Source organism: Aquila chrysaetos, chromosome 3, assembly GCF_900496995.4.
Source record: "Aquila chrysaetos chrysaetos chromosome 3, bAquChr1.4, whole genome shotgun sequence".
Classification (NCBI taxonomy): Eukaryota; Metazoa; Chordata; class Aves; order Accipitriformes; family Accipitridae; genus Aquila; species Aquila chrysaetos.
Genome location: NC_044006.1, coordinates 41204080 through 41223152, shown reverse-complemented (window position 1 = coordinate 41223152; position 19073 = coordinate 41204080). Strand labels below are relative to the sequence as shown.

The 19073-nt window shown below is 39.3% G+C and overlaps 1 protein-coding gene across 1 annotated transcript in view; it reads right to left on the bottom strand.

Annotated features, from left to right (window-relative positions):
• Positions 1–19073, bottom strand: part of JAZF1 (JAZF zinc finger 1) — a 201021-nt gene that overhangs the window by 15740 nt on the left and 166208 nt on the right. Inside the window, exon 3 of the mRNA XM_030010210.2 lies at positions 15580–15776. Coding sequence (XP_029866070.1) covers positions 15580–15776 — 197 coding nt within the window. The remainder of the gene's footprint in view (positions 1–15579; positions 15777–19073) is intronic.

Genomic DNA, 19073 nt, shown 5'->3' with positions numbered 1-19073 from the left:
GAAGGCTGGAGCCTTTCTTCAGCCAACGGGCACAAGCACTGCAGTTAAAAGTTTTCTCTCTTATCCCAGTAAATATCTCTGAAGCTCGTTCCTGGGAGAGGAGAGGCAAATTTGTTCTCAAAGCCAACTGCATGCTTGGCAGCTCTGCTGTCACTCAAGGGAGCTGCTTGAGATGGTTATGGTTTGTCAAATGGGCACTTGCCAAGGCTGGCAGAGACCTCCATCCCTCTGCACGATCACAGAAGAGCCATCAAAATAGCAATTACAACTTATTATTGACTTGGCCATGTGCCGAACAGGGGGGCAGGGCATGTCCTGCTGGCTGCTGCCAGCCCCCCCCCCAGCGGGTCCCACGGGCTGTGTGGTCTGCGGCGGTCGCTGCCGGGCTGCTCTCACACACGCTTACGCCAGGAGCACGTCCCTCGTCTTGCACTTCAGCTGTCGCCACTGCCAGCATCCTACTCTTCCTCATGACACTAGTCAGAGCAGGATTTGGCCAGAAAAACGTCTTCTGGAGAGACCACCCTTCCTTCCAGTCCTCTCCTAGCTCAGATCAAGTATCAAGCGCTAAATAACGAGCTGTTTAGCAAGTATTACTACTCTGAAGAACTAATTATCTATTGTCTCTGGCTGAAGCAAGGCTCAGCAAATAAGCACCAAGAGAATTTAAAAAATGCACCTCATGTAATGATGTGAATATGGATTCAAATACAAAAAGCAATATGGTTTTTAACATTATTGTTATGCACAAGGTACTTAAAAGCACTAGAGAAAATAAGTTAGGGAAAAAAAATACTTTTTCTTGTTTGTTTGCATCATTTGAAAAGTAGCTTTCAGCCAATAGGGTCTGCTATACCAAAGGAGGGAACATTTAAGCAAGCAAGGATATAGGTAGATGTTTCTGGAAACCCTCTACCCTCTCTCACAGTCACCACAGAAATGGCAACTGTAACTTGCACAGTCACAGAAAGGGTCTGAAAAGATACTTTCCACAGCCATTTTGGAGGGTGGTACCTCAAACAGGACAAACTCACAAGCAGTTACGCAGTCAACCCACGCATAACCTGCGTGTTTTAAATGGCATGGTAGATAGGTTGATTGCAACATTTCAAATCACCTTTAGTTTTCATTTAAATGCTCAGTGTAAGCTCATGCTGAATTTTAAGTGACTGAAAATGTATTCAATTACAAGGTTTGAATCCACTTTGGAAAGCATGCAAACACTTCAGATTCTATAGGTAAAACACAGAATCGAATATACTGTATTTTGGTATAGAATGATTTCACCTGAGCTAGCCTACATGGGAAATCACCCTAAAATCCTGGACGTAAAGCTAAAATGATAAAGGTAAAAATAAACATAAATGTTTTTATTTATTTTTATATATTCTTATTCACTATCAGTAAAATTGGGAACAATTTACACATGAGATCTGCTCACCATTTTGAGCTACAAGAGAAACAGAACTAGTAACAGGTTAAAAAAAATAGTCCTCCAGAGCCAATACAGGGGTTGGTGCAGCAGCTGGACTCTATCTGGCCTTAGGAACAATTGTGTGCCATTTTCTATCTTGATACATCTGTATCTTGATATTGGTATATCAAAGAACAGTCTTTAAAAGTCAGAAAATCCCAATCCAGAGATTATAAATTCACTAAAAGGAGCTTGCACAACTATATAAGCAGATATATTACAACTTATTGAATTTATAAATGTATGCAAATAAAACATACACATAATAAGCTAAATAAGAAAAAAATTTTCTGCACTTCCAATTACTTGTGAAACAGTAACTAATCACAAAAACATGCATGTAAAGAACCAATTCTGGAAAAAACAGTCAACTGATACCACGGCATGTGTTTTGTAGAACAGGACTTTCTGAGAATGCTGCAGAGGTGCTAAAGCAAATTGTTATAATGTCACTGCACAATGTGCTGTTGAGGTTTTATGGTCACACTGCGCCAATAGTCTCGGGAAGTTATTTTGCATTCTTATATAAACTTTTTTCCCCAATCCTGTTTTCCACAAAAAAGGGCTTTCAATAATGTACAATCTTCTGTTTATACATAGTACAGGAAAAACATGATAAACCCAAGAACACAATCTCTACTTTAAACATATCTTAAAACTAGATTTCTACAACTTCATGTAAACAAGAATAAGCTGTTAAACGCTCACTAAAAAAGAGCATAACCTTCCTGTAATTAAACGGCAGTGTTTTACACGGCACTTTTTAAAAATCATGAAAATAAAAAAAGTAAATAAATAAATCAATCCAGCAGACCCCTCCCAACTTGAGGCTTAACCTGCAAATTAATGTAACAGTAATAAAACCTATGCCAGCTGGAATCCTTTCTTTTTCTGGCTTTGGCATGAGCAGCAAGAGCAGGTATATGTTTGAAGAAAAACAAAGTAGGACATTTTCCACCTTTAGTCACAGGATGTTAACTGAACTCTGGCAAATGTTTAAAGATATTCTCGAAATGTTCAAGAAAGAATTAAAACCAGTTGGGGCTGAGAAAAAGAAACAATCCATCCTTCCCCCCCCTTCCTCTCCCCCCAAACATCTGTTCCAAACTTATACTCCAAAAACCACAGCGAAGAACAGTCATAATTAATGTTATTTTGGCTTTTTAGTTGCTAGGCCTGCATTCTGAGGTTAGAAATACAAAAATACAAGTTCAGGGCACTATTACTGTACTTAAGGACTCTCTTGATGCACATAACAAAAAGGCAGTTTTTCTTTTCTCTTCTTTTCCCCCTTTTTCATAAAAAAGAAGGAAAAACCAGAAACGGTATCAGGAAACAGTTTCATGTTTAAGATAAAGGATTACAATAAAAAGTACCTACATAAATGAACTACAGTTTATGAACCTATGAAAATACATTTGAGATATATTTTATAACATTGGGTTAAACATGCTTTACAGCTGTACAAAAGCTATTCGGCCACTTACAGTACAGGCCATAAAACTGCTAATGCACACAATCCTTATCCACCCCAATGGCTGTGCGCTTTGCCTTCATCAGCGCACAAACCCAGCAAGGACGCACCGAACTACAACCAGGCTTCAATCCAAGGAATTGCTATCACTGTGCAGGTAGCACTCACTACACGAGGAGCACCACTGATTTCAGCAGGATTCAGCTATGTGGGGGTTTCCAAGATGCTTCTGGACCAGACCTTAGACCCTTACGTGTGAATGGGCTGAATCATGGCAAAGGGATCCTGCGGCAGGCTGCCCATGGAGGACCAGGGTGTGGCGGAGCTGTGCAGACCCAGGGCAGCTCAGTGTTCTGTCAGCAGCTTCAGGCCAAGGGAATTTCATGCTTATGAGCTCCAGGAGGGTTACAAACCCCCGACCAGCAACAAGGGAGGCAATGGCAGATTCTCCACTTCAATGCACTGAAGGGCAGGAGGATTTATTTTGCATGAAAATATACTTAACGCTTCTCTCTGCCTGCTTTTAAATGCTCTGACCATCTAGATTTAAGAAACTCCATCAGTATAATTTGAAAGATAGCCCTAATGACAATACTTGGAATTACCAGTAAGGACTAAAATGCCTATTGATTACTGAGCTAGAATCAAGGCTTTTGTCATCCTGCCTACCCAGAAAATCTACAGGAAAGATGTTATGTTTTTTTATTAATTCTACTTTGTGTTTCTGAGAAAGACATGCATTGTTAACAGCCAAACATAAGAACACATTCAGTGGGCAGTCGTGTCCCCTCCCTCTTTAAAAAAAAAAAAAGATTCTGATAAAATAAAATCTGCACTGTGCCTAGTATACTGTCACAAACCTTTCTTTGAGGCTATCACTGTTTCAATCAGGTGTACAAAACATGTTAGCAGGTGTGAGTTGTTTCAGATGATATATCACTGGGCTGAAGTTGAAAAGAAAGTACTTTTCAAGTTGTTATTTTCCATTGCTCCTTGGCTTCTTGTATCCCTTTGGCATCAGAGGCAAAAGTGCTGAGAAACTGCTGCGAATGATGCTGTCTGACTATATAGGGAAAAACCTTACAAGAGGGAGCCTATGCTAGCATGGACAAAGCACCAGCGTTCATCTTCAGCAAGAATTAGGGTGGTGTCTTTCACCTGCCAAGCCACAAGTGCTAAAAAGACAAGAGAATATGTAGTTTTGGGGGTCAGCAAATGTGTCATAGCCTATAGCTCACTTGGTAATACCTGAGAGCTACAAACAACCCTGTTTTTCCTAGAATTTTACATAATTTTGATGATCATGTACTGGGTAACATCGACTCACAATACACCATTTCCCCTGTGAAATAAACCTCTCTGTGTTTTAAGTCATTGAGTGTGAAATGGCACGTTAGTCCTTGCTTTTTTCTGCTTCTGATTTGCTTTGGCTACAGTGCAAGGAAAACTCAAACATTTGCTTAAGTTTCACCATCTCCAGCACACTGAAGTGCTGGCCTAAATAAGTATGCTTTTTTTTCTGCTAGGCACTGTAAAAACTCTTTGAAAACCGTAACTGCTTTCAGTATGCAGACATACAATGCTAGTATAGCTAAAGTGATTTTTTCAGTTCTTGAGGCACTACAATGGTACAACCAAATCCCGTTTAATCTCACAGTGTAATATTTTTTTATATATATATATATGTGCATATATGTATACACAATTTAAATAAGCACCTAAAAGTTCCATGTGCCCAACTACAGTTTCCACCTTTCTGAAAAACATTTGTGCTTTCAGTTAGTAATTTTCAAGGTAATTAGCAGATTACTTATAAAGCTAAACAGTAAAAAAAAAAAAAAAACCTTCCACCAATTGGCCCTTGCAGTATAAACACACAAACATGAATGCCATCATTGTTACTCAGAACCACTGAAGTTCCTTTTTGAGTGTCAAGCTATTCCTACATTAAACCAGTTATGTCACAAGCTGTGAAAGGCAGGCACAATGTGCTTTCTAAAAAATGTGTATTTTTTGCACATTTGGAGGAAGACAGGTCCATGTACACTGGGTGCGTTTCTACACTAAAAAAACATATCACAAATTAACACAGAGATAATCTTTACTTTAACCTTATTGTACGTTTTTTGTTCTTGACCCTGTTAAAAATGGTTTGCCAGGTTAGACTACTACGATGGGGATTATAAAACAGTTCCTGTGCTTGGAAGTACTTTAAATCTACAAGCCATGTTTCTATTGCTGCTTTGTAGCTCAAAAACCAAAACTAGTGATGATTTTATGAGTTGCTATAGTCTAGACAACTCGGTTACTTTTCAATGAAATTGTTCCTTGGGGAGAGTACTGTGAAAATTCCCATACAATTAATTACAGGTATGTGCAGCTAAAATACAATTCTACAGCACAGTAGCTTTACAATTGCCAGTGCAATTTATGTCTGTATCAAACAAGAATGCTCTGAAGGGGCTGGGACGATGAAGTACAACAAACAGGAGGTTATGTGTAAAGCCACCTGTAGTGAGTGAGATGAGATGAGATAAATAAAATGAAATGTTACATTTTTGATATGCCTTCTCCTCTGGCAAGATTCAGAGTTCTACTGGCAAGCATGAAATCTGACAACAAAGTCAATCTTCCCAGAACATATTTTTATAGCAAACTGGGCTCAACACATTTTTACTGTCAAGTTAAAGAGCAAATGAGATATTTAACAGAATTATAAGGGAAATGCACCCAATAAAGCATGAAAAGGAAGAACAACAGAAAATGCAGAGGAAAGCAACGAGAAGAAAAAAAAGCCTTCACATATTTTCCCCTCACAGCACAGCCCTTTTTTCCCCCATCAGCTATTTTTACCTGTCTTACTTTCCTCTATATACACTTACAAATGGTCTTTGAATTTTAAAAGTAATTTCAACTGTTACAAGCACCACTTAAAAAGAATTTAATTTTGTGAATGCAGTATAGGCCTTTTTGTACTTAGGTTATAAGTTAGTTTAGGATGGAGTTAAAAAAAGGACTAAGCAGGGGAGGTTATCATGATATGTGTCCTTGTGAAAACCATAGAAAAGGTGAGTTAAAGGAAAATCCCCATCATTTTGCTCCATCTTTACAAGGTTACAGCCTTGGTCAGTGGGAATCCCAAACTTCTGAAAAAGTAAGGTGCTCATGGGTTGTGTTAGCTTGTCTAGCACAGCCCTGCAGGAATACTCCAGGATCCGTAACCCAAAGCTACAGGACTTTGAAAGAACTGTAGTCACATGCTTGGGGCCCTGTGCTTCTTGCAAACACTTAACCGACACTCCTCTCTCACCTGATCTATCCACACTGAAAGAGGTGGCCTTTGGGGAGTCCCAAACCCACTGTAAAACAAACCAGATAACTCCCGTAAAGCAAACAGGGGCTGGGTTTGCAGAGTCCTTAAGACTCCAGTTTTGCCTAGGAGACAAAAAAAGGACACCATGGCCTCCCTTGTAAGAGAAATAGCCATCAAGCATGGGCCAACTCTCATCCTTCTTTTAGGGTCCAGCCAAACTGCAGAGCAGGTAATCACACAGCTAGATTTCAATAAATGGCATGTAACAAAACCGTACAAAGGAGGAAAATCAGGATAGTCTTTGGTAGATCAAAGTTAAAAATGAAATAACTTAAGTAGAAAAGTTGTGTCTGTAAACACTGGTCCTGTTTAGATTTCTTAGGCAAAATCTCTCTCCCTTTTTCTTTCTGCACACCTGTTCCACTTCCCCTCCTGACTCTTGACCCTCAGCAACACCTTGGTGCTAGAGTCCCTGCCACGCTCCTACAGGACGTTATTGTTTATCTCCAATGGTAAATATGGGAAACTAATCTGTCACTGGAAGTTACTTTTACTTATTGCCACTTCTTTATCAGAATTCCATGAAAACTGATCAGGAAAACAGGAGCAACGGGAGTTACAGCAGTCTGTCTGTGGTCCCTCAGCAGAAGAGGCCTCCAGCCTCTTCAGGATATCAAGACACAGCTGCTTCCATACAATCTACGTGTACTTGGAAATCACTGAGCCACCAATTTGTGCAGGTTTGACTAAGATAATGTTCTTGATATTCATGATAATTTCAAGCTGTTTGATTTGGGGCTCTAAGTTAGTAATTACTATTTGCCATGCAGTCAGGCCCTAGATATGACAACAGCACTGTTGCTGCGCATGCAATATGAGATCATCTTTGCTCCACAGATCCTCCAAGCTTAAGTTTCAGTATGTTCTGGGAATGTAATTCTTTTGGTTTGGTTTTGTCAGTGAGTGACCAATATAATACATACTCTTGGTTCTCTAAGGAACCCAGACGGCCACTTGACAGCAGATGACTGCTAGAAAAAAGAGATCCATTTCTGAAGCACTTAGCCAAGCACAGTGACGAGCACTTGAGCATTTTTCACTCTGGATTACCAGAAGAAAGAGCTGAATATGTATGAGGTTAAAGCCTGGCTCCCTAGAAGGGGAATGTGGCATCTAGCTCTGAAAAAACAATGTCTTTTAGCTGTTGCTGGGAAGAAATCCCACCTGTGCTAAGAAAACCCCTATAGGAAATAATTGCACTTTTACTTATTATTTTTCATTGTTATTGGAAACCACCTACTATAGCTTTATTCCTTAAGGCAGAAACTGGAAACTACCACAGATTTTACTTATTATTCATGCTCAGTCACGACCTCAGCCAAAAGCTCACGTTAAAATCTCATACCATGTCTAAGCACACACATATATTATAGTTAACTCATATGTTGATCAACTGTTTTGCACAATGCCATTCATTATTTTTTTAATTATTATTTATGTATTTATTTTTTACAAGAACACCCATAAGGCTCTGTTAGAATAGGTGCCTCAGACTGCTAAATGCTGGGCAAACATATGTCTATATTAATTAGCGTGCGGGATTAATATAGGCCCCCAAACCTGCAATTAGATGAAACCCTTTTGGCTCCAGTAATTATAAAGAAAGTTCTCTTTCGTCATCTGCACAGAAATGTGAAATCCTGGCACCACTGAAGTCCCTCAGAGGGAAGTTTTGCCACAGACCACAATACAGTTGCCTCAAGATATTTTATCATAGATTTTATTGTACCTTGCAGGCCTGAAGTATCGAATGCGTTCAGACAAACTTTCATTATGTTGGAGAACAGAATTTGGTCTTCATTTTGTTAAGTATGGCTTAGTTATTTGCCCATACTGTTTATACAAGAGTGGGTCTATATATCTAATTTTTAATAAAAACATAGCATACAAGTTCTTCAGTCTCTGCACAGGCAATTAAGCAAGTAGAAACTTCTGTCAATCTGAACAACTAATGAGATGGTTCCTCAGACATCTGAAAGTGTGTTTTTTCAAGCTGCAGTAGAACTTGGGTTGATTCGTGCTTTACTATGCTAGACACCCCATAAGTCAAACACACAAAAATGTAGCACTCTCTGGCTACTTCTCAGCAACGATTTAATAAAAAAGCCCTGGGATTTGATTTGATATTTCTACTTTTCATTATTTTTTCAATTACATCTGCATGATACTACACTACATTAACATAAGGTGTAATAACTAAACCTGAGCATTTACAATATACTAATGCAGGTGAAGAGTTTTTGAAGTGAATGGCTTAATTTAGGTTTTTGTGCATGCATAAATTCTCGAGCTTGCAACTCTGCCAAGTGCAGAATACTTCATTCCAGTCTGACAAAAGACTTGTTATGTTCTCAAAGTCAGGCGTCCACCTCCTCAGTATTAGGTGCTTAACATTAATCATGTGCTTAAGTGCACATGACCTGAATTTGTAGCGTGATTTTCAAAAAGCCATCGTGTACTTGTTTCCACTGACTTGTCCTGACTCCCAAGTCTAATTTCAAGCACCTTTAAAATCTTAATAAAGAATATTTTGCAGTGCACTACCCTTAAAAAAAGAATCCCGCCACGGAAGAGCAAGCTCTCTCTAGCTGTAGCAGTACTGAGCCAATCTACATTGCCCAATGAAAAAGCTGTTGCAGATTATCAAATGAATAGCGGATTTAATGGTTCATAGTCTACTCTGATTCAATCTAACACAGAGTTCAGAAATGCCACCTGGTGACAGAAGCCAAAGAGATTCTGATATAAATAGCAGTTCTGCTACAAATTCAGAGCAATTTGGCTATGTAATAATAGCACATCTGTAAACAAAAAAAGTTTGAGCACCTAAACTCCTCCTTCTCTCAGTCCTCATTCATTTGGGGGGGGGGGGGAAGGGCACATCCTGTTATTTTACATTTCTACTGTCCACTTTAAACTTACGAAGTAGCTTAGCTGAGCAGATCTCTCTTTCTTGCTGGATTCTGTTTAACATGCTGCTACAGCACTCTGCATAACAGCTGTCTGTGCCATATGATTACTTCATTGTTGAAAGCATAACATATGGAAACTGTACTGAAATGTTAGCTGCTTTGATACCTACGAAGAGGAATGAGCTTTTGCATTACAAGACAACGCATTTTTTAAACAACTTAAAGTAACAAAAATTAAACACACATTTAGAATCTAAACCATACTAGTTTCCAGCATGCCTGTTACTCTATTTCAATGCCCAATTCCAATGGCTGGTTACTATTGTGTTTTTGATTGCTATTACCAGCAAACAATGGGTGGTTTTCTTTCAACTTTTGCATTCTTGGAAAAAAAAGGGAACAGACTCAAGAGAAGGCCCTTGGGATTCCTTCAGGAGTTATCCATAAAGGCAAATGCTATACAGCAGAATTATAAGAATGACATCTCATGTCATTGACATAACGTGACTTGGGATAACAAGGTTTATTGGGAAAACTCATAAACTGCCACACAGTGCTTTGCTTCCCAAAACCAAAGCTCCCACAACAGAGAAGTCCTTAATGGACCAGAAGCAAGGTGGATCCTTACAGATTCATTTCCAAGTCCCAACTGCCTTTGGCAGGAGCAGAAAGGAGATCTTTAGCAGACTTCCCACCCCTGTAAATTAGTCACCCATAGAGGGAACAATGAAGCTCTAAATTATTTCATCAGTAGCAAGAACTCTTGTTAACACAAGAAGGAAGCTGTAATTTTTTGGTCACTGTTTTGCCAGTAGTTGCACTTGAATCCTGAACAAAATCCAGCTGAATGAGGTTAATAGTCTGAGTTATAAGAATCTATTGATTTTATTGAATAAAAGTTTACATACACATGATTTTAATCTTAGAAGATACTCCTAATAACGTAAATGGGATACAATTCTCTCTAATTTAGTTAACTAAACCTACAACAAATACAAACATATTTAAAATCATTGTAGATATTTAAGAATGCAGTCACACTAGGTATCAAAAGTACTTCTAATTATACCAGGTTCTGAAAATACACACTAGGTGAAGACAGATTTTTTTTTTTTTTGACTGAAAATATATTGAATTTCACTTTGTCTTTAAAACACATATTATATAAAGTCATGGTGCACCAACAGTATGACTTACTAGAAAAAAATTGGCCCATTTCACATGATATGTTCTAACTGGTTGAAACAGTGCAGCTTTATGATTACTGACACAGCTACAAAGCGGTCTTGATTTCAGTTCAAGAATACGCTCTGTGTATCTAAAAAAACTACTCAGTTACTATAGATCTACTAGATCATTCAAATAGTATCCTCAGATGGTAAATGTAATGGTTTCTACATCAATAGTACTACCTTGAAAGCCTCAGTCATAGTTTTTTTTTAAAGTCTTATAATATTGCTGTACTGAATTTTTAGGCATATTTGATTACAGTATCACTGTTTAGATCTTAGATACCTTAAAGGTTAAGGCCAATCCTACAAAGTATTGTTTACTCCAAATTAAAATTAATTATTACTTTCATGTTTTACTAGAAAGAAAAAAAAAGAGATTGAAAAGTCAAGTATTTTCTATGGGTAGAAAATGGGGTCACTTTTGTAAATATTGAGACTGGGCTAGTGGAAATTTCAAGGAAGTTTGCCATATTAAGGAAAGGTAAAATCTTTCAAATGCAGTCAATCAAAAATGACCGCACAAATATGACTCCCCAGAAAGGCATTTATCCTAATTAATAAGATAAACCAACAGTTAGTCACCTACTTAAATGACAGCTGCAAATCAAAATGGGACTTGCCAATTCTCTCATGGGGTCAGCTACGACCACCCATGAGAACTTCACTCTTTCATCTCTTTTACAAGTGGAAGGACTGACAGAAGGCCACAGCTATTCCAGCCAACCATAGCATCCTCAATGCTCACTGCCAGGACTGGCTGCCATCCGCTGCCCAACACGATCAGGCAGTAAGTAGGTTTATAAACCTATTAAAACAGCATAAATGTTATAACTTATAATCTATTAAAATCAAAATAAACAGGAAAGGAAGTCTGAGAGCCAGTTTCTTCAGTGCAAAATGTAATGCTAATTATGAGGTTTTCAAATATTCCAGCTTTTTTTGGGGGGTGGGCAAGACTTAGGGTTGAGCCATTAAAAAGCCAGTTGGTAGTATTAAACTCTTGCTTTAGGATTTATAAGAAGGGCAAAAATTCATTCCAGGCTGAAATTTACTATCCCAGGCCTGGAATCATTAAAAAAAAAAAAAAAAAAAGTCATAAATCTGGAAGAAAAGACAAACAAACACAAAACAGTGGTTTCAGATGATTTTTGGCACTCCTTCAATGCAAAAGTGGCTTTACTTTTTTTAAATTTGTTTTTAAAGTCTGAGACTTAGTACTATGAATTACTTCTGTAACTAAAATTGGAACCAGGTTATTTTAATAATGAATTACCAATAAGTTACTATCACTGAATCTTTTTTAAAGCTTTTCAGTATGAAGAGATATCATAGTTTTCAAAGGAATGTCAATGCTCTGACTTACACTCAAAAGCCAGGAAGTTAGGAGTGGAAATTTCATCTGTGAGCCACACAGATGTATGAAAACATTTAAAAAATTAACAGCGTATGTTAAAGATGCAATGTCAGCCTCATTTTTATCCATAACTAGACTTCATTAGTTCTGTGGGTTTAAAATTGACATTCAAAAATAAAGGCAACAGAAGTTTTTGTGACTTAATTGAGCGCTCCTTAAATACAGAGATATTTCAATGTTTGCAGACTGTTAACATCTTTCCAAAATAAGCTATGTGCTGGTGCTACTTAGCTATACTTCCCTATCACCCTAAGGAGTCTGTATTGCTGATGGAAGCCATTTCTTTTGCTAAATCCTGCCTGCGAACTCTAAGAAGAGCATTTAAGACTACTAAACAAAGTCTCCCAGGAGACACCATTGTTAAAACAAAAACTGGAATAAATTTTTAAAGTGAAATTTCTGCAATCACTAGAGGATGCAGGTCTTAAGAAGAAGAGAAAACTTGTTATAGGAGAGGGAACAAAAAGCCAAATGTAAGCAGAGAGCACATGCCAGTCACCCCTGGGGGAACAGAGAGGAGGTATAGAAAATTAATTGCTGCATTTCTACTTCCCACCAAAACCACAAATGGGCCGTTTCAGGGGACTAACACATACAGAGTCTGCAGATAAATACATGTCTACCTCATTACCTGAGAAGAGCCTTAAAGAGCACACTTCTTTGCTGAATATTTCTGCTTCTACGTAAATAATCTCATTTACGCAGAAGAAGGTGCTATATATACGCATGCAACATTTGCAGCATGTATGTGTGTCAGCTTGGAAGCTGCTCAGCTCTGTCTGCGAATTTGGCCTGTAGTCTTTTGGCACAGATTTTTACTGCAAAACTTAACAAACATTCTCTGCAGCCAAACCACCATGAACTGTTTCTTATCAAATTTCACAAGCTAAGTGGGTTTGAGTCTGGTCAATACATGGATGAGAGATCATTATATGAAATTACACTCTGTTGAAAAATGACAACAGTAGCTTAACAGCATCAGGAAATAGAAGGACTTAGCTGTAAGGATGTGCACAAAGGTGACTGGGATTCAGGTAGCTGCTGGCTTTACCCAAGATAAGACTACCACACCTAGGAAAGCCAAGATGAGCAGCATACCTAACGGGAGGACAGTACATGGAAAGTAGGACCCAAAAGATTAGTGAGGTTCCTGCTTTCTACCTTGAACAAGAATGGCAAACAGCCATATAGCACAGACACTCTCTGCTGAGGGACATGCATATTTGTATGCCACCTCAGCAGCCTGTAAGGCATGCTTTCTCTCTGGCATCTAAAGCATCACCACTTGGAGTTACACCGTGTGCAGTAACAGTAATGCCAGGCACACTGCTTATGTTTGGTACCCTAACAAAGTATCAAACAACTGAGATGGGTGTTAATAAAAGAGAAACTGCCATTCTGAATTTATTAATAGATTGGGTCAAAGCAATCCCATTTTATTTTTGACAAAGTATAGGTCTAAAGGAGGATGAGGACAATGATTGCATTTGGATTATAACAAATACTTAACATCAACCCAGATGATGCCCTTTCAGGCAACCTAAGGAAAAACAGCCTCTTTGTTTTCTTAAGTTACCACAACATACATGTTTACCTGTATTCAAAGACGAGTTAACAAGAGTTTGCTCGGAGTACAAATCAAACAGGATCGCACAGAAGGAATACAGCAATATTCTTCATTCTCACTGGATGCAGTGGTGGGTATGCCTGTAGGGCTTGAAAGTTGTGTAGGCACTGCGAGGCTGAAATGCAGGACGATTTACATACTCTAAATTGTTTCCCTGAAACAGATCTTGCCTAACTACCCTTGGTTTTATCACCTTGCTAGTCAATTGCCATATATACTTGCACTTGAGGGAAAAAGATCTGCATCAGCCAATAACAGACATGTGAGCTGCCTATCTAAAATTTGTCTGCTGGCCTTCCTGCGCTCCCTCTGCAGGCACTGCACGACAGAAAGAGAAACTCAGCCACGGCATGACCCTGAGCACCTCATCTATGTAAGTTAGAACCACTGTGGAGAACAAAATCCTATGCCAAGCAAACACTGGGAAAAATTCTGTAGTTATCAGAAAAATCTCAATGGTTATTTTAGGTCCGGAAAACCGTTTAAGATGACAAAAATGGAAATTCTGGGCTGAGGCTGCTGAAATGCAATTCAGTTGATAGTTAATTAAAAAAAAAAAAAAACTTCAAGAAAGAATATCTATTTTTTGCTACCAGGCTATTACAAACCCTAACCTTGGAACGGGGCTCCAACGAGGAACTTGGAACAGAGGGTGCAGAAAGTAGAAGCTGGTATTATTTATAACCTGCCAGGCAGGACTCCCAGAAACTCAAGTTAGCCAAAACAGGCTGATTCTCCTAACTACAGGTAAAACAGCATTCTGAGTAACTTTAAAAGTTTGAAAAATATATAAATAATAAAAATTTATAAAGTATTTCAGTAGACAGATGCTGGCTTTTTTTCTTTAGTATTTGATGGAACATGTTTCAGAGTACATCACTAACCAGTGTTGCTTACAAATGTGCAAAGTTATACTACCTGACCACATCATGAATTAGCTTTCTCAGGAGGAGCTGTACAAAAAGTAAACCCAAAGAAAGCAGAAATTCTTTGACATCTGTAGGATGTCAAGAAAATGAATCAATTTCTTTCAAATAGGAGATAATTAAGAAAATCTTCTAAAATTTTCTGAATTACATTAGGACTTATCATTTAACTGTTTTCAACATGCTTCCATTTTTCATATTCAGGGACATACTAAACAACCAATTCATTTCAGAACTCCCAGACAGAGTGTCGCAAGGACCGCTACAACTTTTCCATTTAATCATTAATACTAAAACATTAAATAGCTTATATAAAACACATGGCATAACAGTTTATCAAGACAGGGATGCTCATGTGATTTCCTATTAAGAATGTTATGTTGAGCCTATTTATTACAGAAGAGAATAGATGTATTATACACATTTAGCTTTTTAGAAGGAAATATTGGTATTTAATCTGAAGTGTATCAGAATTATCTGACAAGATCTCTATCTAATGTAAATCAGACTGACTTGGGGCAAGAGATCTGGTTCAGCACAGGAAGCAATTTTCAGTTTCTCTAATCAGTGCAAAAAAATTCCCAGGAATTTTATACCTGGGAAAACCACTGGAACACTTGTTTTTTAAGAAAACACAGATCACTTTTTTCACACATTAGTGGTTTTGAACATAGTTTCCTAATGAAAGTCATGTCTACATGATGACAGAAGCTGAACATTCCTCCCTGTCCACTCATTTATCTATAAATTCAACGCCCCTCAATACCCCCCCCCCCCAAAAAAAAAACCACGGAGGGGCTGACTTGTATCTTAAACTTGCACTGTACCACGTGCAGAGCTCTCCTACTGATACATCAGGGCTCTTTTGCACATCTGGTATTTCTGGTAAGGTTAGTTTCTTCATGTAATAATTTCAGCTACGATTTTTAAAGTTACTGTCTTTCTCTGCTTTAGCAAAGCGTTTGGAAACAAATGCCCAAACACATTTTAGAGATTGCAAACCAAATGCAAATAAAAGAGCCCAAAGCTTTTCTGTTTTATTTTTAGGGGTTCTTCTTCCCAATGCCTCAGTATGTCTATTGTTCTCCAAATGTCATGTAGCAAAATTGCTAGTTTATTTGGGATAAACCAAACAGTTGGTGCTTACCTGTAGGAGTACTACTGCGAAATGAAGAGGAGGGAGTGATTGGAGGGGTGACTGGAGGAGTAAGGCTTCCACTGCTGTGGCGAGGTGGAGTAGATACATTCCCACGGGACACTGTGCTTGACAAAGTCAAAGAGAGTTTCGGCTGAATCTTTTTCTTCAGAGACTCCTGCTCACGTCGAGCTGCATCAGTCATAAATCTAGAACAAGGACAATCATGAGGATGAGAGGCTTGAAACGCTGTCCACAAGCAAGCTTTAGGTAAAGATAAAGTAAGTATTTTTCACCCTCAGTGACCAAATGGAGTTTCAAACTCAGCCACGGCAAGTTTCTCTGCAACACACAGATTTCAAGAATACAAACTTCTCTATCAACAGCTTTACTCCAGTATTCAAGATCTTGGCCATTCAGTTCTGATTTCAATAGAACTTACGTTAGACATTTACATCATGTGCAAACACACAATTTTTTTTTAAACTCCCACCAGAGATCAGCATTGAACACAGTATTATAATAGCTATACTCACACCTTTACAATAACTACACTCAATCCTTCTGTGAAAAAGTAGCTGAGTAGCTGGAATGGAGAAAAATGTTAGGGGCAAATGTATTGAATCTGAAGGTCGAAGGGATAGTATGAATTACACTGTGTATATACAGCATTTCCAACTTAGGATAATCACATCCTTTTTCTAAAGGTTTTAGACAATGTTGCCTGACATAAAAGATGTCCAATTAAATTGCAATTACTCAAACTGGAGTTCCTAACTCTTGAAAACCAAATGAGGTCTCTCTGTAGAGCTTTGGTACATATTGCTGAAGGCCTAATACAACTCAAGGTTCATCTCTGCAGGATGCTGAGAGGGAATTCCACCAGCACAACGCAAGGAGTGCACCGGTAGTGCAGTAATTCAAGCACTGCAACTTTTTGCATGGGATCTCCCACCTGGAATAATTTATTCTGATTCCTTCCAAAAAAGAACAATTGAAGTGAAAAAGACCACCTTCATTCCAAGTGCCTACGCAGAGTTACACCAGAACACCTGATACTGCATTATGCTGACATGCAAAGCATCACTGCTGGCACCTGTATCAATTCTCACTTGAAAGGACTGGGGTTCCCCCCGCGACGGGATCTCTGCAACTCAGACTTCATGCGCTTAGCATTCAAGTGATATTTTAATCCTTTGCCTTTCCCCTCCACTGCGTAAGGAGCCATCTTGAAGGATTCCTAAGAAGACAGGCTAAAATAAATCACCTTGTCCATACAGTCCTCTGTCCTTCCTGTTAAAGTACAAACTATGCCTGTCAGTGAATAAAACAGTACGCACTAGCATGTGATACAGAATAAAAAGTTAAGTTACACCCAGACATTTGTCTGACCAGGTTAGACAAAGTAAAGCAGGTTTTAGCCAAGACACAAGCTTTACATGATGAGCTCTTGCAACCTTGGCAAGCCATGAAGAGCACATTCAGAGAAGCGAGAACACAGTGCAGCCAGTACCCTGCACTCGCCTTGGAGCCAGCTGTCGCCCAGAAACTCACATTTGCAATCCAGTAAGGAAACAGAATGACAAAAATTACCAGCAATTATTTGTATTGGACTAAGCGAGGGTGACCTGGCTTTCTTTCAATAGTCACACTCTCCTCAGAGGAGCCTAGGAAAGAGAATGAGACAGACTCAGGGACAGAAGCAGCCACAGAGAACAAGTCTGTGGAGGAAATAATGAAGATACTGAGTTGTTGTATTGGGTGTAGGTGGCAGGTTTTTGTAGCAGTGGGGGCTGCAGGGCAAGAAGAGGTCAGGGGCTGCCCCATGCCAGTCACAGCTGGTTTCAGCCAGGTCCACAGTGGACCTACCACATGACACAGCTGAGCCCATCAGTGAAGCTGGTGGCACCTCAGTGAAAACATATTTAAGGAGGGGTAGAAAACGCTGGAGGGAGAGAGGAAGAGGGAACAGAGGAGGAAACAACAGAGGGAATCAGAAAACAACATGGTCAGAGGCGTAGGAGGTGGGTGCTGCATGGTGGAGAGCTAGTACAGCCCATGGGTGACCAACATCAGAGCACAGGAAAAGAGTGACAAACAAGGGGCAGCAGAGAGAAACCGCTACAACCCAACCCCAACCCCTGCACCACTTGCTGCCTCACTGAAAGGACTGAGCGTGGCCTGCAGCAGTAGCAGGCAGGGAGAGATGTCTGGAGTGAAATGAGCCTGGGAGCAAAGGTAAGCCTGGGAAAGAGGGAGGAAAGATGGCTTTTTTCCCCTCCAAGTGTTTTAGGATTTTTATTTTGTTTCTCAATAACCAATACCTGAATCAGTAATTAAGTATTTACGCTAGCTGGCAATAAATTAAGTTAAATTCCCCAGGTGAAGTCTGTTTTGCCTGTGACAGTAATTAGTGATTCCTTTTATTTCAGCCCATGAGTTTTCTCGCTTCTGCTCCTTCTATTTTCTCCTGCATCCTGCTGGGGTTGGAGGTGTGGGGGTGAGTGAGCAAGCAGCTATGTGGGCACTTAGCTGATAGCCAGGGCCAACCCATCAGTCTACCAAATTTCTTGTCATGTGACAACGATATTTGCTATGTGACCAAACTGCCTGTCGTGTGACTTGATGTTCCTTATTATATGAGAAGACATGGAAGCAAGCCCTGGCGTACGTCCAGAATCCACTAGAAGACTGGGAGATCCACCTTCAGCTCCCAACGAAGAGCAGCAGACCCTGAGGAGAGGGAGGCAGAGGGAATACTGCCACATCAGTCATCTGGTTCACAGTTTATATCCTGCCATTGTATGAAGGATCAGGCCACAGGCTGGCTGCACAAACTGATTCTGCAGATCGTAGTACCACAACAATTGCACTGAACATGACCATCTGGTCACACTGGGTCTCAGAGCAATACATAATATGTGCCACAGCATCTGCAACATGGTGCTAGAGTACAGTCCAGTTTCTCCTCTGGGCCTCAACCAGCAGTTTAAATTAATATGAATCACTATATTCATTTAGGCTCCACAGAAACCCAACGTTTTGTGACGGCTTGCAAAGCATGGGCTGTTTGGGTGGAAGCTGGGTAGATTCTACTGGCCGTGAGTCCAGACCTGACTGCACTTATGGAGAGACCTCTGAGAAAAAAACATTCTTGTTTAACAGTAAGGGGTGCATAGGGAAGGGAGAAAGAAAAAAATGGGGTTTTAGGCATCTGTGCCAAATATGAAAGAAAAATTTGGCCTAGGTATCAAAAAACCAGCTCTTTTTCAAAAGAGATTTGTGTACTTTAACACAGCCTCAAAATACTGTGGCATAACATTTTAAGTACCATTAAAGCAATAAAGATGTATCCTGTCCATCCATACCATGAAGGCATTAATAAGTGGATCTTTGCCACAATATGTAACACCAACACACAATCCGCAGACATTAATAAACAGGTATATGACATGAGAGCTTATCTTCTTTGAACAGAGACAATACATCATGTCAAACCCAGATAT